The following is a 22,151-nucleotide window of genomic DNA, read 5'->3' as shown; positions in this document are numbered from 1 at the left end:
TCTAAATTTCCTTATATGCTGCTAAGAATATAGCTATGAGAGGGAATAGACATGTCTAAACACAGACTGTGCACTAATAGGACAAAAGAAGTTTAGCAGATACTTAGGAAAGCTAGAAGCAAATCTGTGTGTGGCCAGTTATAGTAGCTCCAAACTGGTTGTGTCAATTGAATTTGTGCCTGTCATTTGTACCAAAGCTGGTGCAAATTGAGCTATACTTCAGTATGGATCCACACTGATTTACTGGACCATCTGTGGGCAAAAGCTCTCAACAGAAATACAAACGTGTTTTGAAGTGATTTAAGAGCTCAGTGCTTCACATGCACTTAACTGAAAATTTTAAAAACAAACAAATCATATGCCCTAAACTGAATCTGCAAAAATGAGGATATAGAGAAAAACTACTTATACTGAGAAAAAAGATCTGGAACAGGTTTCACTGAATGCCTTACACCATCTCCCAGAAATCATATGCTTATTAATCTCACTATTAGGAAACATCTTTTTCCTTTGTCTTTGCATTTAGATAGTTCATTATGCATTTCATCTTTACATTTAGGCAAGTCTTTTTGCAACATCTTTCCATTTGCTGAACTGTTTTACTTTGTGACTGGATCACCTAAAAAAATCTTTTCTATCAGTTTCAGATTCGGTTCTGTTTTTTTCCCCTTTGCTATGCCAGAGGAGCAGATAAAAGAGAGTTATACTCTTAAGCTGGGTACTGCATACCAGGAAAGGAACCTGAACTGATCTTTTAATAGCAAAAAATGTTTAAATTTTGGCCACTTCTTTATTACAAGCTGGAGACCTTTTAAGAAATGCAGAATATTAGCCTTTCTCTGGTTCTTGTGCTTTCAGCATAAGAAAGCGAAGTTAAATAAGACAGTAAGACAAAATATATTTGCAAAAATGAATAAGGATTAAATTAATAAACACAGGCATTTGACATCTTTGTCCAGTTTTGTCTCTCTAACAATTGTACCATGGTTCTCAGAATATTTGCCTTTAAGCCTTGGCTTCTGAAGATCTGTGAATCTTCAAAATCTCATCTTCTCTTTATTTAAATAAGTGTAATTTTCTTTTGCTTACGACTGTACTGGGAGGCCCCAAAACAGGAGAATCCACATGTGTTACTTTTAAAATCTCATGCTTAAGTCATTTTTATTTTGTTTTTGGCAGGACAGAGAAGCTGACTCATAGTTTTTTAGCACTTGGGATTAGCACTTTTACAAAGCATGGAAAATAAAAACTGTAGGAGATTGTGTCATTTCAATAGCAAAGGAGAAACCTGGCCTATCCAGATTACGAATCTCCTTTGACTTGCCATGTGGTACATTATATGCACATCACGTCATGTAAATGTCATCTTCACTCATCTAGTGCGTGGAATTCCCATTAACTGGAGATCGGTGCAGCCAAGTTGTGATGAATAGGCAATACAGAGCTGCACTGAAAATCCACAGCACAGATCAGAGAAGAAAATTTCTGGTTAATATTGGATGCTGGCCTCAAAATTTTACTTACTTACAGTCCAGCCATTCAGATTATTTCCTTGTGGTTATACTTCACAGCAGAAAACAGATGTTTAATTCTCCCTCCAAGAAAAGCAGAATAAAAGTCCTTGAAATAACAGAATGTATTCCCACTGCAATACAGAATAACTCTGCTAATACCAATAGCAACTCATTTCTCTATATTGTGTTCATGTTTTGCCAATTATCTGACAGTTTGGTGGCTACTTAGTATCATGTAGTGACATGACTATCTCAGTCCCTTGCCTTTCCTGCTATCAGGCATTAAGCAATGAAAGACTTTCATACAAATGCCACAAGAGTCAATAGCTTTGATTATGGGCTCAGCTCCAAATTGCAGAACTGAGGCTCAAATGGTGCTGCCTGGGACTGGTGAGAATGGTTCCTTGAAAATGTAGAGTCTGCACTCGTATCTCCGCCAATATGACTTCAGCAGACTAACAATCTTGATTTGCTTCAGAGGAAGATCAGGACCAGAGATAATCTTGCCCTTTTATTTGCAAATTATTTTGCATTCCAGTGATAAATCTCAAACTGTAAAATATTCTTCATAATTTTACAAGGTGTTATTCAATGCATTTTTATATTTTAGCAGTGAAACACAGGGGAGTGATATCAGTATCATAGTAGCATATGACAGTATACCTTTAACAGGAGAGAAATAGAGCACAAAAAGATTAAGAAAAGGCAGAGGAAAGGAGGAAAGGGAACAATAGCTTATGGTTGGATTTTAGTCTTCCACAACCGGAAATCTAAAAAGAATTCCAGTGCTTTTTTTTTCCTAACTGAAACTGATTGCTTAATTTACAACTATTAACTGAATCAGCACACACTGAAGCAGTTCATGAGGCCAAGCATATGGTTTGCACAGTATGAATTCATGATGATGATGCTGAGATGAAACCTTCTAAAACATCCTCTGCTCTTCCCCAAGACAACAGAGCAGGCCAGGAGTTCTGGACTCTGCACACTTACTTCAGGAGTAACAGCAGTAACACGAAAGAGAAGTCAGTCTTCAGTCTTCCAATTTATGGAAAAACTTAAGGATATTACTTTACAGAACAGGGTCTTGAAATGGGAATGACTAAGGTATCTATTGGAAAGAAGGGCATCCTCTCAGTTTATTGGGACAGGTATAAGCAAATATTTAGGCTGCAGACTGATGACAACAAAAACTGGAGAGGTGATCTGGGATCTGTCAGACCATATGCAGGTGGGTGAAGAAATAGCACTCTGCGAGTTCAATTGCAGGGATCCCACCAGCCTCTGTGGCTCCAGCACAGGTACAGTCTCAATCATATGCTCATACAGCTAGGAAAACCTCAGATTGAAAGCACATGCCTCCAAAGACCAGTCATCATTCTGATGCTCTTATCAGTAATGCCTAGAAAACTCTGAGACTGAAACCATATTACATGAGATAGTATTCAACGGTACAGTTAGATGGGCAACGACAGCATCCCAGTCGTGTCCACTACACGGGCAGAGAATAAGACACAGTGGCCCAGTGAAGAGGCAACAAGTGCAGGCCCCTGTGCAGTGCCATAGCCACACAGTTGCCTTTCTTCTCAGCCAACTCCTCCCATCCATAACCACCCTTAATTCATAACTGTGATTGCAAGGATTTAAGAAATTGCTACTATTTTATGAGAGACTTTGAGGAGCACTCTAGCGCATTCCCAGCCTCCCCCCTCCAGGTAAATATTCTCTGGCTTTTCCTCCTAAGGAGAAGAAGAGGACTGTGCCCTGCAACTAAATGCTTTGTGGCTCTCAGCATCTTTAACCACGACTTTTTTGCTATTCTCTTTGTGCTTTGTATAATTATTCCTCCTCTGAAGAAAAGATGAGCAGAAAATAAGGTCCAGTGTGCTAGCACATGCACTTTTTTTTTTTTTTTTTTTTTTTTTTTTTTTTTGCATGATTGCTACTCTCAGGATGTCTCATTTCACCTTGTAACAAAACTGTTTGGTGTGACTTACATGCAATACACAGAGATTTTTTTATTTTATACTCAGCTGGATTTATTACTCCAGAGAGCTTTACATCACAGCAGTGTCATAGTTGTATAACACTGTTTGGTGCATTGAAACAGTAATGTGTTTTTGAAGAAGGGTGGTTTGAAACCCTGGAATAGGACTCCAAACATGCAAGTTCAATTTCCTACTCCAAGGAGTCGTTGACTCCTTGAAGTGAAAGAACTTGACCACTCTTCTGCCTGTGCAAGTCATACATCTATACAATGGAGAATAAAAAGAAATGAGCCATTTTTTAAACATTGTATTAGTACATTATTACATGTACATGTATTAGTACAATACAAAATGGAGTCCTGACTAGATCAAAACTGTCTAAGAATTCAAGTTAAATTTGGCAAAGTTGCAAATAGAAATAAAAAGGAGCAATTCTTTTTGTAAACATTCCCTTTCAAAAGACAAATGCTTAATTTTGGGAATGCTAAAACAGTTTATGTAAGACATCTTCTAAGTAGCATTTTAAATTCTATTTTGGAACAGCATTTTTGTTTCAAAATTGCTCTAAAAAGAGATAAACAAAAAGTATCAGAAATAGAACACAGCTTAACTTCTGGTCAAGCAACATGTTTCAGGTTAATTCAAAATTATTCTTAACATTTTTTGCCAAAAACTTGGAGAGTTTCTCTTTCATCTTGATGCATGTTTTTTGTGTGTCCATTTTTCCCAAGTATCAAACCAGAAAACGCCAGATCATTTGCCCAGCTCCAGCTGTAATGCTTTCTTCCTCTTACAAGTGAAGTCCTTCTGCGCTCATGCTTTCCATCACTATATTTGCAAATATGCACACATGTTCTTGTGCAAATGCAGAGCACAGCAGGGTTTCATAGTGATTTCTGTGCACTACTGTATTATTAGCGCTAATAGCTCCAAGAGCTTTCCTCCTGTCATCTATGACATTGTCATCTCTATCACTTCCAGTTCAGCAAAAGGACAAATTTTCTCTACTTTCTCTCTGAGCAGCAGTTGTTCAGGATCAGTCTTGTGTTTTGCATGCTAGGTAGAAACTGTCTCATTTAGTATTCATATTACTTCAAAAGTAGGATCTGAATCAACACCTTTTATGTCACATTTGCGATATAAATTATGCTTCATTAGAGTCAGCTAAGGCTTTATTCAAATATATTTATAGAAAATATCCATATGCAGTGTTATCAGAGATTTTTATCTAAATTACTATGATAGCTGAAACCTTATTACAGTATGCCACATATATGCTGTAGAGTGTTTTCACAACATGGTTCCAGCATGATTTGTAACTACAGGAGCCATGGTACTATTATTGTATATAATGGTTATGTTCTCTCCAGAAGGAGAAACTGCCCTGGAAACAACTGAGTAGGAAATAAAAATAGTTATATTTCTTGATCAAAAGCTAGGAATCCAGATTCCTTCTGCATTCTCTTTTATATTAAAAAATCCAAACTACAATTTCACTAATTGGTAAAAAATTAACCCATCAATCTTTCTCCAGGCAAAAATCTGATTCTCTGTCATGACTCTTTAAGAAATGGCCTACAGTTTTTCCTTGATTCCACCCTCCATTAAAATAGTCCAAATCTTAGTACTAGTAAGAAAATAGTAGGGAAGGAAAACTGAGGAATTGGGAGGCGTTCTATAGAAAGTAATGAATTTCTCTTAAAAAATTGAAATCTCAAAGACCATAAATTTGATATGAGGATTTCTAGTTAACAGAAGGCATTTTTAAAGGGTGAATTTTCAATTCAATCAACATGAGTTTTGATAAAAAGCCTTTGACTACTACTGCTAAATATCTTCTTCCAAAACAAAAACTTGCTGCAGTATCAGGAGTCAAGACATGCATGAATGTCCTCTTTTCCAAGTTTGCTTTCATCTGAGAACTCTGCTCTATATCCATCTTTATAAATGCAAATTCTCGGTTCCCTAATTTTTTCAAGACTACTGTGTAATTTGTTCTGTAAATTTAGAATCATGCCTAACGCCAGAGTACATGAAAGAAAGAAAATCTCCAAAGAGGAAAGCAAATGTATAATCCTTCAAAGAGAGCCCTTACAGTACTCTGAAACCATATCTTTTTGCAGCCGCTTATTATTCGTCTTATATTTCTGTGCTCTCCACAATTTTAACAGGAAGAAACGATTCAACGAGCACGGGAGGAAGATGAGAAGAGGAAAGAAATAACTAATCATTTCCAGGGCACGCTTAGTGAAATCCAGGCTCAGATTGAACAGCAAAGTGAAAGGAACATGAAGCTGTGCCAAGAAAACACAGAGCTGGCGGAGAAACTGAAAAGCATCATTGATCAGTATGAGCTCAGGGAAGAGGTGAGAGCAACACGCGGCCTTCCCAAAAAGGCAGAGAGGGAACGCAGCCTGCCAGGGAGGAGGGTTCGTACAGCGTCCGCCTGCCCACCTCGTTTACTGTCGTTTCCGTATTTTGTGGCGGTAACATGGGTAACCTCAACAGCACTTTGTAGTCTGATCTGGAGCACATTAAAAGCAAGTCAAAGGGACTCAACACAGAGCCACAACCTGAGAGTGCAGAGGGGGCCCCCAGCGCAGATGTGGGGGGCTATGGGATGGGAGGAAAGAGGGAGCACAGCTCTCAGCTCCTCACACATGGGTTGCTGAGAAGCCCTGACCTGATGCCAGTGCTTCAACCCTTCCCTAGAAGCAGAAGATTAATAACAAGGATAGAGGATGCCCTGTGCATCTGAATCAGTTCTTTTTTGCAGGCCCAATGTTCACCATAAAATCTAGGAGATAACAGACAGATAGAAAATTATTCTTTCTGTAAACATTAGAGCTAGTCAGAAAATTTTGACATGCAAAAACTTTCAGTAAAACCCCAAACTACCAGATTTTTTTTTGTTTTGATTTTATGACAAACCCTAGCAAATATCACAGTGGGTCTTTTTACTGTTTATAAATACGTTTATTGTGAGTCTCCGTGCAACCAGCCAACATTATCATACTGAATAACACATAAGTAATCTGTCCTTACAATCTGGAATGCCCAATACACTCATTTCCAAATCTGTTACATCATGTATGAAATCTTATGCTGAAGGACGGAAATGTACATCCCCATCTTGTGGTTTCGAGCAGAAGAAAAGTATAAAGTAAAGGGATGTACTCGGAATATTTACTCCTATGAACTTTATCCAAATGCAGCAAAAGTGAGGGGGGCTATCAGCAAGATTCACTTCAGGGAGGTCACTATGGAGCCAGACACTTTACAGGGCAAAAGAGACTCCCAGTTCATCAGGCCTGATGTCCCACTCATCACTGGTCACATAATTCCACCCAGACACTCCAGGCCGCCATTATGTGTGTGAGGCCAGAGCAAATGGGATGAACTAGGCATGTATCTACAGAGAGGACAGTGTGAGCCGTGCACATACTCCCAAGTGCTGCAGATGCAGGCACAGTATGTCTTTTCACACATTTATCTGCATGGTGGCTTAGGTCTGCTGGCCATTTAACAGCCTCCAAAAAGTATGTGTCCTGCAACTTTATTATTGGTGAGCAATTATTTCAGCTTGGGTTATACTGAATTATACTGATGATACTGTATGTCCCAGCATTGGCAAAGGTGCTGTGGGTGGGTTTTCTTGCTATTGTAAGTCAAAATAAGTAACATAAACAGGTTTCCTTTCCTATGCAAATTCTGGAACAGTTAGTTCTTACTAGTACTGCAATTTTTTAGAAAATGCAATAGGTTGGGAGTCTTACTGTTTTGCAATATTTTTGTCCTATGAGTGTTCCAGTAGATAGCTGTACATGTATGAGCATGAAAGCCTATGTACATAATTGAACCTGCACATTCAGCAGAATTTATTTTCTTACAGCACCTTGATAAAATATTTAAGCACAGAGAACTTCAACAGAAACTGGTGGATGCCAAGTTGGAGCAGTCTCAGGAAATGATGAAGGAAGCAGAGGAGCGACACCAGAAAGAGAAGGAATATGTACCTATCTTTCTAATCTGTCTGTCTGTCTTTAGTCTAACAATAGGCCAAAATCAACCCTGAATGCTATTTCGCTATTGGTTCTAGTATATAAGTCCAAGTTATGATACAATAGCAGGGAAGCAAAAGAAGTTTTTATTGCTACTGTCAATGCTCACTGTAAAGGAACATCCTCTGAAAGGCTTCTTTCATTAGCATTTACAGTTTTTTAAGCAAACTGCAGATTGCTCTAGCTTACTCAACATTATTATACAGTTAATTCACCAATATGCTTGGTCAGATGATGCCATTAGTTTTCAAACTGCACTGATACTTGATACTCCATCTCCTCATATGATAAATGAACACATTTAAGCAATGAGAGAGGAGAACAAGGCCATGTTATTAAAGTGAGCACCAGCATTCCTCAAGAGGCTGACAACATTTATCTGCCCAGGCTCAGAGCCTCCCCAGATGTCCTGCCATGGAGCAGGTTTTGCCAGAAGAAGAGGCTACACAAGCTGCTCACCTCCCCTTCTCTTTTGCAGACATTACCCTGCCCTCATCGATCTCTCAATGACTGTTTGAGGCAGAAACTGCTTGGATTAGTTAAGCAGTTTAATTTGCTGTTCTAGCCTACCTGGTGGGAGTGATAACCCCTAGCAGGAGTCAGCAAGGAGCAGGTCCAGGCAGGATGTCCCTGCCAGGCATGGCAGGATCAGGAGGGGGACACCTGTCTGTGGCTTCACACATTTTGACTTAATCAGACCAAAAGTATTTTCCTCCAGCTACCTGGTAATTTCATAGTAATATGAACATCTACCAAGGATCAATGTTGAACACTGACATCTGGTCCCTTTTCTCAGCAGTGACAGCAACCGAGACTGCTTACAGAGGAGCATCAGGGCTCTTATCCGTGGGAGAGAAAGCTTCTTTTTGCACCAATCCTGCAGATAACTCAGCAGCTGTGTGAGAGAGCTCTAAAGAGAGGATATTTATCCCCTCTCTGTATCTGGAAAGAGATATATCACTGTAGGCATAGTCAAAGTATCCTAAAATATGGATGAAAATGTGGGGCTCTAAACACTGTGGACAGAGCACAAGGGAAACACAGCTAATACCTCTTATCAAAAATGGCTCCTAAGAACATTTATTCCCTTTATCCGCACTACTCTTGTAGCTGGGAGACACACTCCTGCTCAGCTTTACTCACAGCTAGAAATCAAGAGGGAAGAGGAGCCAAGATTTCTCCAGTTCCACATCTTCATGCCGCTGCAGGACAATTTGTGGTCCCAGCTGAGTATTCACTTTCAGTGCGGGGCCTACATAAAGCTAAAACCCAAAATTTCCTTCATGACAATTGATCCTTAGTAGATTCAAACCCCAGGAAACATTTCCAAGAAATCCCTGCAATCACTGAGTTACCTGTAGCTTTTTATACCTATAAACCAGCTCATTCTGACTCAAGTCTAGTTGGGTGTGGGCAAGCAATTAGCTACATTTACCCATTACTACAACCATCTGACAAAACACAGATTTTACAAGTGATCTGAGCACCTCTCTCACAGAGGTATTCTGTTTAGTTAGCTCAGAAAGCCTGTCCTGCCAGTAACACAACGCATCAGTATCTGGTATGGAAAACTCTTTGCTGTACCTGAAAACTCAGTCTCCAAGTGCTGTATTACTCCAGATAACAAATATAACACAGTAGGCAAATTTTGGCTTACTTTACTGGTGTGATTATGAGTTTTGTTACTGAGTCCCAAATTTCAGATGCTGAGAAAAAAGATGTCAAAGATGGGACATCAGCTCTGTGGAGAATTAACATATACAGCCTTGTATCACCAACTTTTCTTGTTCCCTGCAACATTGCCTCAAAGGCTGCAGTGAGCCACTCCATGTGCTACATTGGAGCTTGTATTGCTTATTGGAAAGGTCTCCAGAGGGACTGCAAAGCAACCTGGGGAGGAGGCTAGTGTGAATCACCCAGTGTTTGTTGGTGTAGGAAATTGAGCTTATAGAACCAGTAGGCCCCAAAGAATATGAGCTTTGGGGCTGTCTCTGTGACAGCTGTGACTGTCACTGTTTCTAGACAACCTTCCTCTGTATATTTTAGGCAGAACTGATATACACAGTTCTGTTCTTTTCATTTCTTATAAAGTAGTGAAAGTCATTATCATCTAAATTTGGGAGTGGGAGAATTTCTGTGTGGCTCTGCTGTATGTATGACTAGGACCTGTGAAATAATAGGTTCAAAAACAAGCTAAAAAGCCATAAAGTAGTGGGCGTATAATATGCATGGTGTTCAAATAATTTTATGCACACTATCCAAGCTAATGTTCAAAAACCCTGCCTTTGAGGTAGTTTGGTAATGTATTACTAACATCACCTCAGAGCAAGGTAGATTTAGCCAAAGAAGTTAAGCAACTGGACAAAAGCCATGCAATGAGTCAGTATCAAAGCAGGATTAGCATGTCATGATTCACCACTGGTAGCCCAGCACCCAGACAACTAGCCTACACTTGTCTCCCACCTGAATCCTGTTGCTGAGCTCTTAGTTCCACCCATCCAGCTACTCTGTGTATCTGTGTGCATATATCTATATGAAACTGAGGTGTTTTTGACAGTCCTCTCCTATAGTTGTACCTCTTTTCAGTTCAGCATTGTGCAAAGGCAGCACTTTGCAGCATTTCAGCATCCTGGCATTTATGGGAAAGGCCTTCAGTGCTATATAACTGTTCTCTCCGTAGCACTTTTTACATCCTTGTACATGAATTTGCTGCAGGATTTTTCAAACATTTTTAAAAGAATTTTTTGTATTCTTTTATCTATTTGATTACTCCTTGAAGGCTCACTTTGATGTCTTCCTATGCAGCTCTTCCATGTAGGAATCTTTGCTCCTATACAAACTTCTTTACCTCGTTCAGGGAGAGATATCCCCTCCTGCAGCCTTTGTACATCACAGCTTAATAGGCTGTGGGCAGATAGGGCATCCCAGTGCTGGCACTATTCACTCTATTTATGCAGCAAAGAATGTGATTCTCTAGACAAGGAGCAGTGGTTCATGCTGTGTGGCCTTCCCCAAGGATCAGTCTGACCTAAGGATGTGATTTCACCATCCATCCATAACTGGTCAGCACTACTTGGACTTCCTCAACATACAGTGCATTTTTGGCACTCATAGCACAAACTTCTATGTGCAGTTAATTGCAGTTTAGAGCCCTTGTGGCTTTGAAGTACATGACTGGAAAGTATCAATCAGATGTCTACATAACTGGAATTTGCAAACTCTGGTAGCAAAAAGGGAAGCCTAATTTTCACTAAGTCAGTCCCTAGATCCATGTCATCAAAAGAGTGTATATTCTTTGGGGCTGGCTCTTTCAGTCCTGAGCATGATGTGACTTGGCCTCCAGCAGCTATCATAGCTCTAATAATATAGTGTAACATCACCACATTTAACTGCAGTGGTGTTTTGTAAACAACACATGCAATATTTATCCATTTCTTTATACTTCAGCCTCCTTGTTACCACTTCATAGACTATTAATAAATGTATCAGTTCTCCTGATTCAGTTTCTCCCAGCCTGGTGTTTGCGGATGACCTCAGACTGCATAAGAGCGCATGCTAATTTGGGCAAGCCTCTCTGTGTCTTGCTTCCATTACAGGAGGGTTATTTAACTCTTGGATTTTAACTGGCTACAGAAGTTATGTGGGTCAATAGGAGAGAAGAAGGATTTCATTAACAAGCAAAGGAAGTAACTTTTCTTTCCCTTCTCTGTCCATCTGTCCATCTTACAGCTATCGTATTGCGGCAGAAGACATGGGGCGAGGGGTAAGGGGGACAACACACGGGGATGACCTCTTCACTATCCCAAACACAGGCGGTAACTCTAGTGGAAATTTAAGCAATGAAGATCAAAACCCAATCTTCAGAATTAATGACTGGCCTAGAGACTGTGTGGCTCTGAAGGTTTTCAGAGCATTTTCATTAAAACATTAAACCAAGACTCTCTGTAATTCTCCCCCAAACAAACAAACAGATATCAAAGAAAGGTAAAACTTTTAAAAAAAAGACTTTGTCCAAACTTAACAAAAAATTACAGGATTTGTGTGTGTGTAAAACATACCCTCTCTCAAGAAAGAAAGTCAAAAACTGAAGTTCATTTTACCTAGAGCTACTGATTCCATCTCTTTTTACTGGATATGACATGCTGACACCACCTATTTGAAATTTTGAGATTTTAGTCAACAAGATCTAAACTCAATAATTCGACTCTTATCTTCACTGAAAATAAACATCAAATTAAAATACAAAAATAAATATCAAGTGGCAAGTAAAAAACAGACAGAATGTAGTGTTTCTTCATACAGTGCATAGTTAAGCTGTAAAGCACTCTTGCCCAGCAAATTGTAGATGCTAAAAATTTAATGGGTTCAAATCAAAAGGCCAAATGGATATTTTTGCAGGGGTAAAATATATGTAGGCAACAAGTCTAATTCAGATAGTCTCTGTGCTGCAAATAGGACAGGGAAAGAATTCACTATATCTCACTTGTTCAATCAGTATTTTTAGGTAAACTCTCAGTGCTTTTGTCAGGTGGTATTCAAGTAGTTTTCCTGTGTAACACATTCTAATAAAATGATTAGTACAAAGGTTTTTACGAGGGATCAAATACACTTTCTGTGTGCAGTTTTACTCACCTTTCACTTCCAAAACAAGAGTGAGATCTGTTGACTTATATATTAGACTAACTCTTACTCTCAATATATTCTTCAGAGCCCATCTGTGCTCTTTTAAATGGTACAATTTATTCCCACAGAAGAGAGTCTTATGGTAAACTAAACTGTTCATATCTCATTTCTCAAACTATCATTAGCATTTTTTTATAAAATAGTTTTTCCCTCATCAGTAAAAGTAATGCTTAATAAATGGTCGGTAGGTGAACCAAACCCTTTCTTTAACACTTCAGTAAGTGTTTCATGCTTTTAGATGAAACCAAGTGCTAGGATATTACCATGCACTTTGAAAGTGCTGATTCGGAACTGCAATCTTAAGCATTTTTTTTCATCAAGAAAAGTGTCTGTACAACTCGTTCCTACAACTCTGTCAACCTCAACTGATCCAATGTGCAACTGACACATCAGAACATCATTTTACTAAAGACCTTGAACTAGGGATAACATCTTCCCAGGCACAGCCAGGGATTAAACTGCAATCAGGTTCTTCCCAGGCTGCCTCTTTGATCTAAGCAAGGCATTTGTCACACTAAGGTGGGATTCTCTGCTGATGGCATGTTAATGCAAATAAAGCCCTAAGATAACAGACACCAGAGTTAGTTCCCTTTCTAAAAGCTCGCAGGATTTTTTGAGACACTTCTGGCTATAACCATTTCAGTATACTAAGTCCTGACTGTTAATGCAAAATTGAGCTTGCCATTTACCCGAGAGCAGGAATTTGGCCTGAGCTCTGCTGAGGTGAATATATACTGAATATACTGCACACTTTATGCCAAGTAGGTTTTGAATTCCTGTTCAAATGTGCCTTTTCTAGCCAAATGCCCCATCCATTCTTCCAGAAAGCACTAAATATTCTGCCTTGTGTAACTCCTCTTGCTGCGCTCATGTGAGAGTTAGGTCACCCCTTATCAGGTGGGCAGTGAGAGAAGCATGTGTAATTGGAGGATGAGGATTTACAACTGACAAGCCAAGGATTTAACAATTTTCTTTCTTTTGCCTGAAACACAGCTCCTGAACCAAGCTGCAGAGTGGAAGCTCCAGGCCAAAATGTTAAAGGAACAAGAGACTATCCTACAGGCACAGGTGATGTAGGAGAGTGGATTGCATGGTGTGCCTTTGTTTGCCCATTTTTAACCCATGAGACACATTCCAGGTAAAGTATCCAAACTGTTTTCTGTGTTTTCCTTCTAACCTCATTCTACATCACACAGAACATGGTAAAAGAAGCAGGTTATTTTCAAGCCAATCATAAGGTAATGCCTCACATCGCAGATCATGCTGTGGAGTTTATGAGTGTTTACAGTACTAAACCACACACTGATGTGGCTGCCTAGGTTAGATTATTCACCATAACTTTTCTCCAGGCAGATTTCTAATCCAGCAAGCACTGAAGTATATACATAACTTGAAACACATTTGCCAAACTAGAGCCAAAAAGCTCATGTTTTTTTTCTGGATTGAAGTTTGAAAGCAGAATTTTCATTCGCTTCAGCACGAATTTGTCTTCTGAGGACTGATACAAATGGCCCTCTAGCATTTCAGTATTTAGTCAATGTTTGAAACATTCAGTAAAATAAAATGACATCCCAAAACTACATTAAAAGTTAGGCTGGAGTGAAAGGCAGTAAAGACCAAGAAATAGGCAGTAGATATGAAACTATACTTTGAGTAGCAATACAGTAATCAACCTTGAATATGAGTGAGAAAAAAAGGTGCTATGCCAGACTTCCACATCAAAAAGAGACAGCATCAGGTGATTTTCCTAGATTGACAGAAACAGTCATGGAGATTTATCTTCTAAATGTCACTGAGAATGATCACCCCTCAGCAGAGCTTCTGGAGCAGTCAATCCTTCAGCCCCCTCTGCAGCCACTCAGCTCCTCACCTATCAGCCAGTCCCCTTCCCACGCTGCAAGCCCCTCCTACCCATGGCTCCTGGGGCACCTTACTGGGGAGCTGTCCCAGCTCCGCCCTTGCAGATGGACTAATTCCTGCCTGCCAAGCAATCAAGTAAGGCTAGTGTTAAACTGACAATCTGGAAATACGGTAAGAGGGGGTTCATTCTTCATGTGTTTTTTCAAAGGCTAAGATAAGCAGGTAGACTGAAGAACATCGCATAAATGGCTGCTGACACCAGTTTGACAGGTTCTGCAATCAAACCTCAAAGGCCTCCAGCTGAGTCAGTCCCAACTGCAAACCTGCTCCCAATTTTATCAGAGTGGTTTTAATTAAACTTTTATGTTCACCTAGAAAAAGTTTTGTATGCAGGCAGACCTCTGTAGCCAGTTTAATGAAATTGGGGGGGGTTGATAAAAACCAGAATATATTAAGCATACATTTGAAATAGCAAAATTGTTTTTGAAAAAATTCAGTCGAACAAGTCTGCAAAGGCATTGATAATACATGTGCCCCTTGCAGCCTTGCTTAGATGAAAATGAAGGTATTTACTTGCTGAAATGAAACATGTACTTAGGTATTCTGCTCAAGTCTGAAAGCTCTGTCACTTTCACAGCAGCCTCTGTTTGGAATTACTGGGAATTATTATTATTATTTGCAGTACGGTAGCGCTGAAGGGCCTCCCTCATGGACCAGATGCCACTGTGCAAGCTGCCATGCAAATGCAAAACAAAAAGGGTGTCCTTGATACCAGGAGGAAAGAGTGCATGAAAACTGTGAGAGGATATTGGTCAACATGACAAGGAGAAGCCATAATACAGCCCTCACCACATTTTATAGCAAGTGAGATACCACTCCATTTTAGAGGAGATGGTGAACATCCTACACTTCCTTGAGTTCAAAGGAACCAGAGGGCATTAGCTTCTTGCCTGCCAGTCTCTTTGGACAGCACAGGGAGCCTGACATGACTGAATCCAGCTCTCCAAATGGTGTACAGGGATTACAGCTCATGGATTACATCCAAATTGTGGTGGTGCTTTCCAAGATGATGCAAACCTTCTCTAGGTGCATTGCTTATGCTGACTGTTTTAGCTTTGTGTTTTGAAACAAAGCAAGGAGATAGAAGTTAGCTGAGGCCTTTAATTTTTGGTAGTCAGCATAACATAAGCGCTGGAATATGGCAACTGAAAAGAATGTAAAAAGGTTGTGGGGAAGTCCTCACTGTAATGCCAGCCCAGGGGTCACCTTCACAGCACAGGAATGTTAAAATGCCCCCTTTCCCTGAAGCCTTACACTTAAATTATTACCTGCCCAGCAGTGCTCCCCGTGCTCACTCACGGAGGAAACTGCAAGGACAACGAAGCACGGCTAAGTGGTCTTTGTCTCCCTAACGGAGGAACACAAATACATGCTCACAGTGAGAGACAGCTCCCACATTCCCTTCCCAGTCGCTATAAAAACATTCACTCATTTATTATTCAAATTTAAATTGCATAAGCTATTCTTTGTGCTATAGTAGTGCCTAGGGCCCCAGCTGAGATCAGAGCTTGCCCTGCTCAAACCTGAAAAGTTTTAAATCTAATGAAAGAATAGGCAAAAGTTGGGAGGGAAAAGCAGAGACAGGGAATTGGGGTGACTTTTTAAGGCCATGGCTCTAGGCTAGGAGCCTCAGTTTGCTGATCCCCCCTCTGCTTCCTCACCCCCTCGTTAGGACCATCAAGCACTTCTCATAGTCCAGAAGGCTCAATCTGTATCAGTGTCCCGCTTACACTGTGGCACTTGGGCTGCTAAAATAAATCCTTCTCAATTTATGTTTACGCATATGTCACAGCTCTGGCTACAGCACAGTATAAATATACGCATGCAAGCTTTAAGTCAGTTGGCTCCAATACTGGCAACAGAGAGCTCTGCACAGCTCAACCTCCCATGCATTTACCAGAGCAGTGGGGAAGGGCCGCAGCTGGTGGTGTATTCCCCACCACCGCAGCCACACAGCCACAGAGACCTAAGCTATCTAGTGTAAATTTAGCGCAGGCACATCCACATTACACTGCAATTACCACAATGACATACTCTGAAGGGCATTGTAACTAACCAGAATCACCATAAATTATAATACATCTGATTTCAAAAGCAGAATTAAACCCACACCATTATTAGCAACATTTTCTAAATCATCTTTTTCTCACTAACTGAATAAAAGTGTCAGGGGACAGTATGTGTTGGCTGACACCAAATAAAATAAAAGCTCCTAGTTAATCATTTAGTCAGCTCCCTGCAGGTATGGGAAAGGGCAGCCAGCCTCTAACCAAATGTTTGGGTTCTGCAGGCTGCTTTTGAACCTCCCATTGCTCAGTGACCACCCTGCCTCCACCAATGTACATTACACCCATCGCTCATTTTCTAATGAGAGTTGTCAGGCTGGACAGATGAATTGTCTGATCATCCAAGCGTTGTCAAGGGACATTGTCCATTGCTCTGGAATCAGAATGAAGTATTGGAATCTGATCCGGTTTTCTTTTTGGAAGGGCAGATAACTGTACTCTGTTTAGCACCTTGTATGCTTCTGGCACTTTAACAATGATTTCCCACCCAGAAAAACAGGAAAAGTGCAAACTGAGAGAATCTTGCAGAACAATTAAGCTAAGATCTTTGGACTCCATTTTTCAAATGCATCCACAGATTGTAGATATAAAAATACAGCTTACTGACAAAATCCAGCTGCAGATGAACTTTGTATGGCTACCACAGGGGTAAACTGATAGCAAAATATGGAGTCACAGTAGTCTTAAATTCTGGCACATTGCAACAGATCTGTTTTCTGCTCTGCTTCATGAAGTGCAGTGGAATTGGCACAGGAGGCTGCCAGGGGATTGCTCTCTCTGCCTCTGCTGGCCCTGCCTGCAGCTTTGGGCCACATGCATGCCACAAAACAGAGCTGACAAGATGCCCTCTCAAGTCACTCAAGCTGCAGTTCGGAGATGCAGCTCAAAGGCAGCCCTGTGGCCACGTGAGACGCAGAGTGGTTGCTCACTCAGCGGTGGGGCTGCCTTGCGGGTCAGATAACGCAGGAAGGACACAGCTATGGCCCCTTTGCTTACTCATTGAGTGCTGCCTAATGCCCCTTCAGGCCACAAAGCTGGGCCATGGAGCAGGGACTGGAAAGGTGGTGAGAGGGGAAACTGTGCCCACAGTACGATGCAGGGATGCGTGAACCCTGGTAAGCCAGCTCACTTGGACGCCAAAGGCAGTGTAGCTAGGGTAGCACACAGCATCCAACCTGGCTTATCGGGTACCCAAGAAATTGGGCAAATAGCTGAGCATCTAGGCTATATTGAGCTCCTTGTCTAAAACCTGCCAGAGCTCACCCACCCCACCCCAACCCAACCCCAGCTTAAAGTTAGAGTATGGATATGTCTACACAGCAAAGGAAGGCTGACTTCTAGCTTACGTGCTTGACCCCCCTGATTCTTACCATAAATTGATCCTAAAGTCTGGTCCTGCACAGCATCAGTGGTCAGACAAGCTCAGGTTAGTCCGTGTCCACTCTTCGGCAGCCACAGAGATGGCTCAGTTGCCTCACACATTAGAGTTTTCCGTTCTACAGGTCCTCCTAATAGTCCTTTCCTGTAGTTGTCAGCCACAGTTGTATACAGAAAAATACACAGGGCTTGGGAGAAAAGCAAGGGAGTGGAAATCTTTTCAGACTTTGCTGCCCTCCTCTTGAAAAGTCTCCACAGAGTTACTTAGGGGAATGGTTTCAGAAGTCTCCACTTCTGGGGAATTCTTTCACTTCTGGGCACCTCACATAAATCACCAAAAGTACAACATTCAGAAAAAATTGTGTGCCATAATTGCCAGTCTTTTTAAAATCACTGACCTGAGTCTTTCTATTCTTCCTCAGTTTACCTTTCTGTAACAGAGGAATCATAGTAGTTTCCAGCCTTATAAAGATGCAGAGAGTTTCAGTTCCCTGGTGTTTGTGCTTCAGGACATCTACCAAAATAAGGTAGCATCATTCAGTTTGTCCTCCTGGAGACGCAAATTGTTTTGTATTTCTTTTTTTTCCTTTCAATGTAGATCACTCTCTACTCTGAAAGGTTTGAAGAATTTCAGAAAACATTGACCAAAAGCAATGAAGTATTTGCCAGTTTCAAACAGGAGATGGAGAAAGTGAGTAAAAGCCCATTTCTGAACTCTGTGCTTGATACTCTCTTTTTAGATTCTGACATTTCTCACTGCAATAATTTTATCTATAGTGGGGACATTTCTGCCCATTTTGGAGAACAACAAACTCATCAATGTCCAAATAAGATGTGGGTCACACTCAGCCATTTCAAAATATTAACATCTTATTTTGACATTTTGCATACATTTCTGATCTCTGTTGTCAAAGGATAATGTACACAGAGTGTAGCAAAAGATCCAGGAACTGCTCCTCCAAGAAAGTCTGGGGCCACCTCTTCCACTGACGCAGTGAACCTCTGCTGATTGACAGCAGCTTAGCTTGTAGCATTGCAAAGTGAACATTTCACTCTCCCCTTCAGCTAAAATGAAAACTGCCTGAAAAAATAAGCATTTTACCTAAAACCTGATCTGGTGGCTGGGTACAGACCCATTAGAGATACTGAAGGGGGTGTCTGGAGCTGCAATTGTTAGCCCATGTGGATCAGAATCCCCAGACTCTCCTGAATGACTCATGCCAGTACAGAAAGGTTGATACTGACTACATGTCTTCCCGCTGGAGTGCAAGGGCAGAGCTGATGCCCACCAACACCACTCCCAGCATCACAAGGCTTGGAGCTATGATGCAGGTTGAGCCCAAGGCTCAAGAGTCATCAGAAGATCTCCTGTACTAGAGACTCCTTACCTTGGAGGGATATGACCCCTTACTCCCCAAAACACCCAAGGCAGTGTGTGATGGCCAATTAAAGCTGCACACTAATCAACATAAACCATTAAGCCCAGGTGCCTGTCTCCTTGCAGCTGGTATACTTATTTATTGTAGGGAATAGGAGTCAAAAACCAAATGCATCCACATGTTGCCCCCACTTTCAGATAAATAATATCTGCTCTGGTACCAGGACCCAAAATCCTGACGTCCTGATGCTGCAGCCAACCTCTAATGATCTTCAGTGAGAGTTTGGCCTGCAAAATATCAAAGGGGAAGATGCTGCTGTTTAGGCAGTGATAGCTGTTGAAAGCAGTACAGAGGTGACTAATCCAGAGGAAACTTCCTTGACAATGGCAGCTCAGAAGATGTAAACCCTTCTTTAACTTCACAGTAATCCAACACTCTGGTCTGGTAAAGAGACAAACAAAATAATGCCACCTTTTCTTTGCCTTTTGTTTTTGTGATAGTTTGTACTCTGGATGTTGGCTATTCTTTTAACCATGTAATCAATTGGTTCTGTTCTGGGACTTCAGACTAGAGGCTGAAAACTGTATGGCAGAAATTTAAAAGTAAATCTATCCCTTAACATAAATTATTACTTAGCATAGTCTTTACAGTTGCTGGTAGTAGAGCTATGAGTACAACCAAAAACCTAAGTAAACAGGCTTTCCTAATTTCATCTGCTATGTAGAATTAGTGCTGTGAATCAGCTTTTCTTCCTATTTCTGTAGATGACAAAGAAAATGAAGAAGCTGGAAAAGGATACTGCTACATGGAAATCCAGGTTTGAGAACTGTAACAGAGCATTACTGGACATGATTGAAGAGGTGAGCGGTCTTTTTTTTCTCATGATGCACCTCTTCTGCCACATAATGCTTTTAATGATAGATGAGATGACCCAAAACTGCCAAAAGTCAATGAAAAGTTTATTCTTTAGTTTAAGGGTCATTTTTCAATCTATCTTGATAATGAGATGTCTTCAAAGAAACAAAGAAAACGACAAAAAACACAATCACAATCAACTGCTGGGACTTTTAGGCTGTATATAGAGACATTCATTATGTCCACAAGAAACTGAATAATGTAACACTGTGAATTTTAAATGCTCCAAAAATGCATGATTGGTAATGCTCTTATGGTGAAATAAGTTGGCATTAGCCCACTTAATGCTACTTTCTTTCTGCATAAGAGCATCCACCCAGGGAATTAATGTGCTCCAGCTAATGAACTTTAAATTCACACCTTTCATTAACTTTCTGTGTAGGCAAACTCTAAGAGCCAAAAGCAAGTACTGTGGCTCACCATAGTTTTAAACATGCTGTCACAGAGGAATTGCAGAGGAAATTAGTAAGCATTTTGGAACTCATTCAAATAAGGTAAGATGCTGCCTGAAGTTCCACCCCAGACTTACACTGAACTTGGACCAGGTCCTTCTGGATAGCTTTGTAGCTTTGAGCTATTGTTATTTCTCTGGACATCTGTATCTTTTGATTTCTCACTGGGTGTAGAAGCAAAAAAGTGCTTCAATTCAGGCTGCTGTCACAGAACCTAGAAGGAAAATAAACCAAAAGTATGATACAGCCTGTTTCCTCATAATTCCAGCCCAGTCCCACCAGAAGTCCAGATAAGCTTTTGGGTGATTTTCTGTACAAACATCCAGTATGTTCTTGCTTCTCTACAGATCATCAACAGGTATTCCTGCATATATTTCTGAGTGAAATTGATCTGAATCTGTACGGAGAATGCTAATAAACTATGGTAACAGGAGTGAATTTCCTCTTGAAACTTCAATACTTCAGATCATAATTATTTTAGAGTATTTTGTGAAAGTGCTACCTTGCTTACCTCTATGAGTGCTACCTAGATCTGAAATTGTTTTCTAATTGCCAATTCCATCACTGAATTGCATGTGCATGAACTCAGTCTGTGCCTTTATTGAATGTCTTTGATCACAGAAAGCCATGAGGTCCAAGGAATATGAGTGCTTCGTGTTAAAAATTCAGAGGCTAGAGAACCTTTGCAGAGCTCTGCAGGAGGAGAGGAATGAACTGTACAAAAAAATAAAACAAGCCCAGTTCCCTGAAGAGACGAATGAAAATGACATCTCAGAAGAAGACACTGATATGAGCCCCTCCTCCTACGAGAAGGCTAGTATTGAGCTGCCCACTACTGACGAGAACATGCTGAAGGATCTGGCTGAAGCTTTCATGGTGTCCCACAATGCAGAGAAGTCCCTCCCAAGTGACAACAGCACTGCAGAGACCTGTGACACTCAAACATGTAATGCTCTTTCTCTCATGGCACCAGAGGTCACCTCTCATCTCACCACATGGCCAGAGGCCAGAAGCTGTTCTGAGCAGCCCAGCGAAAGCGCACCAACACCTGCTGAACACATGCCAGTGCCAGTGCCCGCTGGGAGCACACCAGCACTCACTGAAAACATAACAACACCCACTGAGAACATGCCAAAGCCCACCAAAAGCATGCCCATGCTCCCAGGAGGAGTGCCAACATCCACAGAAAGTGCACCTGTACCTGCCAAGAGCGTGCCAGTATCCACTGAGAACATGCCAAAGCCCACTGAAAACATGCCAGCAACATCCAAAAGCATGCCAACACCCACTCAAAACAGGCCCGCTCCCGTTGGGAATATGCCAATATCCACAAAAAGTGTACCAAAAGCTGCAGAATGTGTGGAAGATCCAGTGGAGCAGCCTGTTCAAGGTCAGTCCACAGAGCAAGTAGGCGATACAGACATGGAAGCAGTAGACTGAAGGCGCTGGTGTGTTCAGGCTTGTCTTCTACAAATCACAGCTCTACTTTGTCCCCAAATCTGAAACCTTTTATTTTTATAAAAGTAAAAAGTGGGTGCTAAAACACTCATATATATCTGTAGACATAAGTAATGCACTTCTCTTTATTACCACTATCCAGAAATAATGGGTCTGCAAATTTTGATATTCTTCATCTGCTTGAAGCATAGTATTTTCTTAATGACAGGAAAATATAACAAAATTACAAGATCTTTTTTTTCCCCCAGGCATAATGAGTCATCTCATTCAACAAAATAATTTTAAATTATTGAAGTTTCATGTTTCAAAAATCATTGCAATTCACATACATATTTTTA

General features: G+C 40.8%; 1 protein-coding gene across 1 annotated transcript in view; it reads left to right on the top strand.

Moving 5' to 3' along the window:
• TXLNB (taxilin beta) overlaps positions 1–21,795 on the top strand; it is a 37,115-nt gene extending 15,320 nt beyond the window's left edge. Inside the window, exons 5-10 of the mRNA XM_026120215.2 lie at positions 5,674–5,868; positions 7,395–7,514; positions 13,240–13,314; positions 18,208–18,300; positions 19,753–19,848; positions 20,977–21,795. Coding sequence (XP_025976000.2) covers positions 5,674–5,868; positions 7,395–7,514; positions 13,240–13,314; positions 18,208–18,300; positions 19,753–19,848; positions 20,977–21,795 — 1,398 coding nt within the window. The remainder of the gene's footprint in view (positions 1–5,673; positions 5,869–7,394; positions 7,515–13,239; positions 13,315–18,207; positions 18,301–19,752; positions 19,849–20,976) is intronic.
• Positions 21,796–22,151: the final 356 nt, after the last annotated feature.

Source organism: Dromaius novaehollandiae, chromosome 3 (genome assembly GCF_036370855.1).
Source record: "Dromaius novaehollandiae isolate bDroNov1 chromosome 3, bDroNov1.hap1, whole genome shotgun sequence".
Lineage (NCBI taxonomy): Eukaryota > Metazoa > Chordata > Aves > Casuariiformes > Dromaiidae > Dromaius > Dromaius novaehollandiae.
Note: the sequence above shows the minus strand (reverse complement) of the source record. Positions and strands in the feature narration are given on the sequence as shown.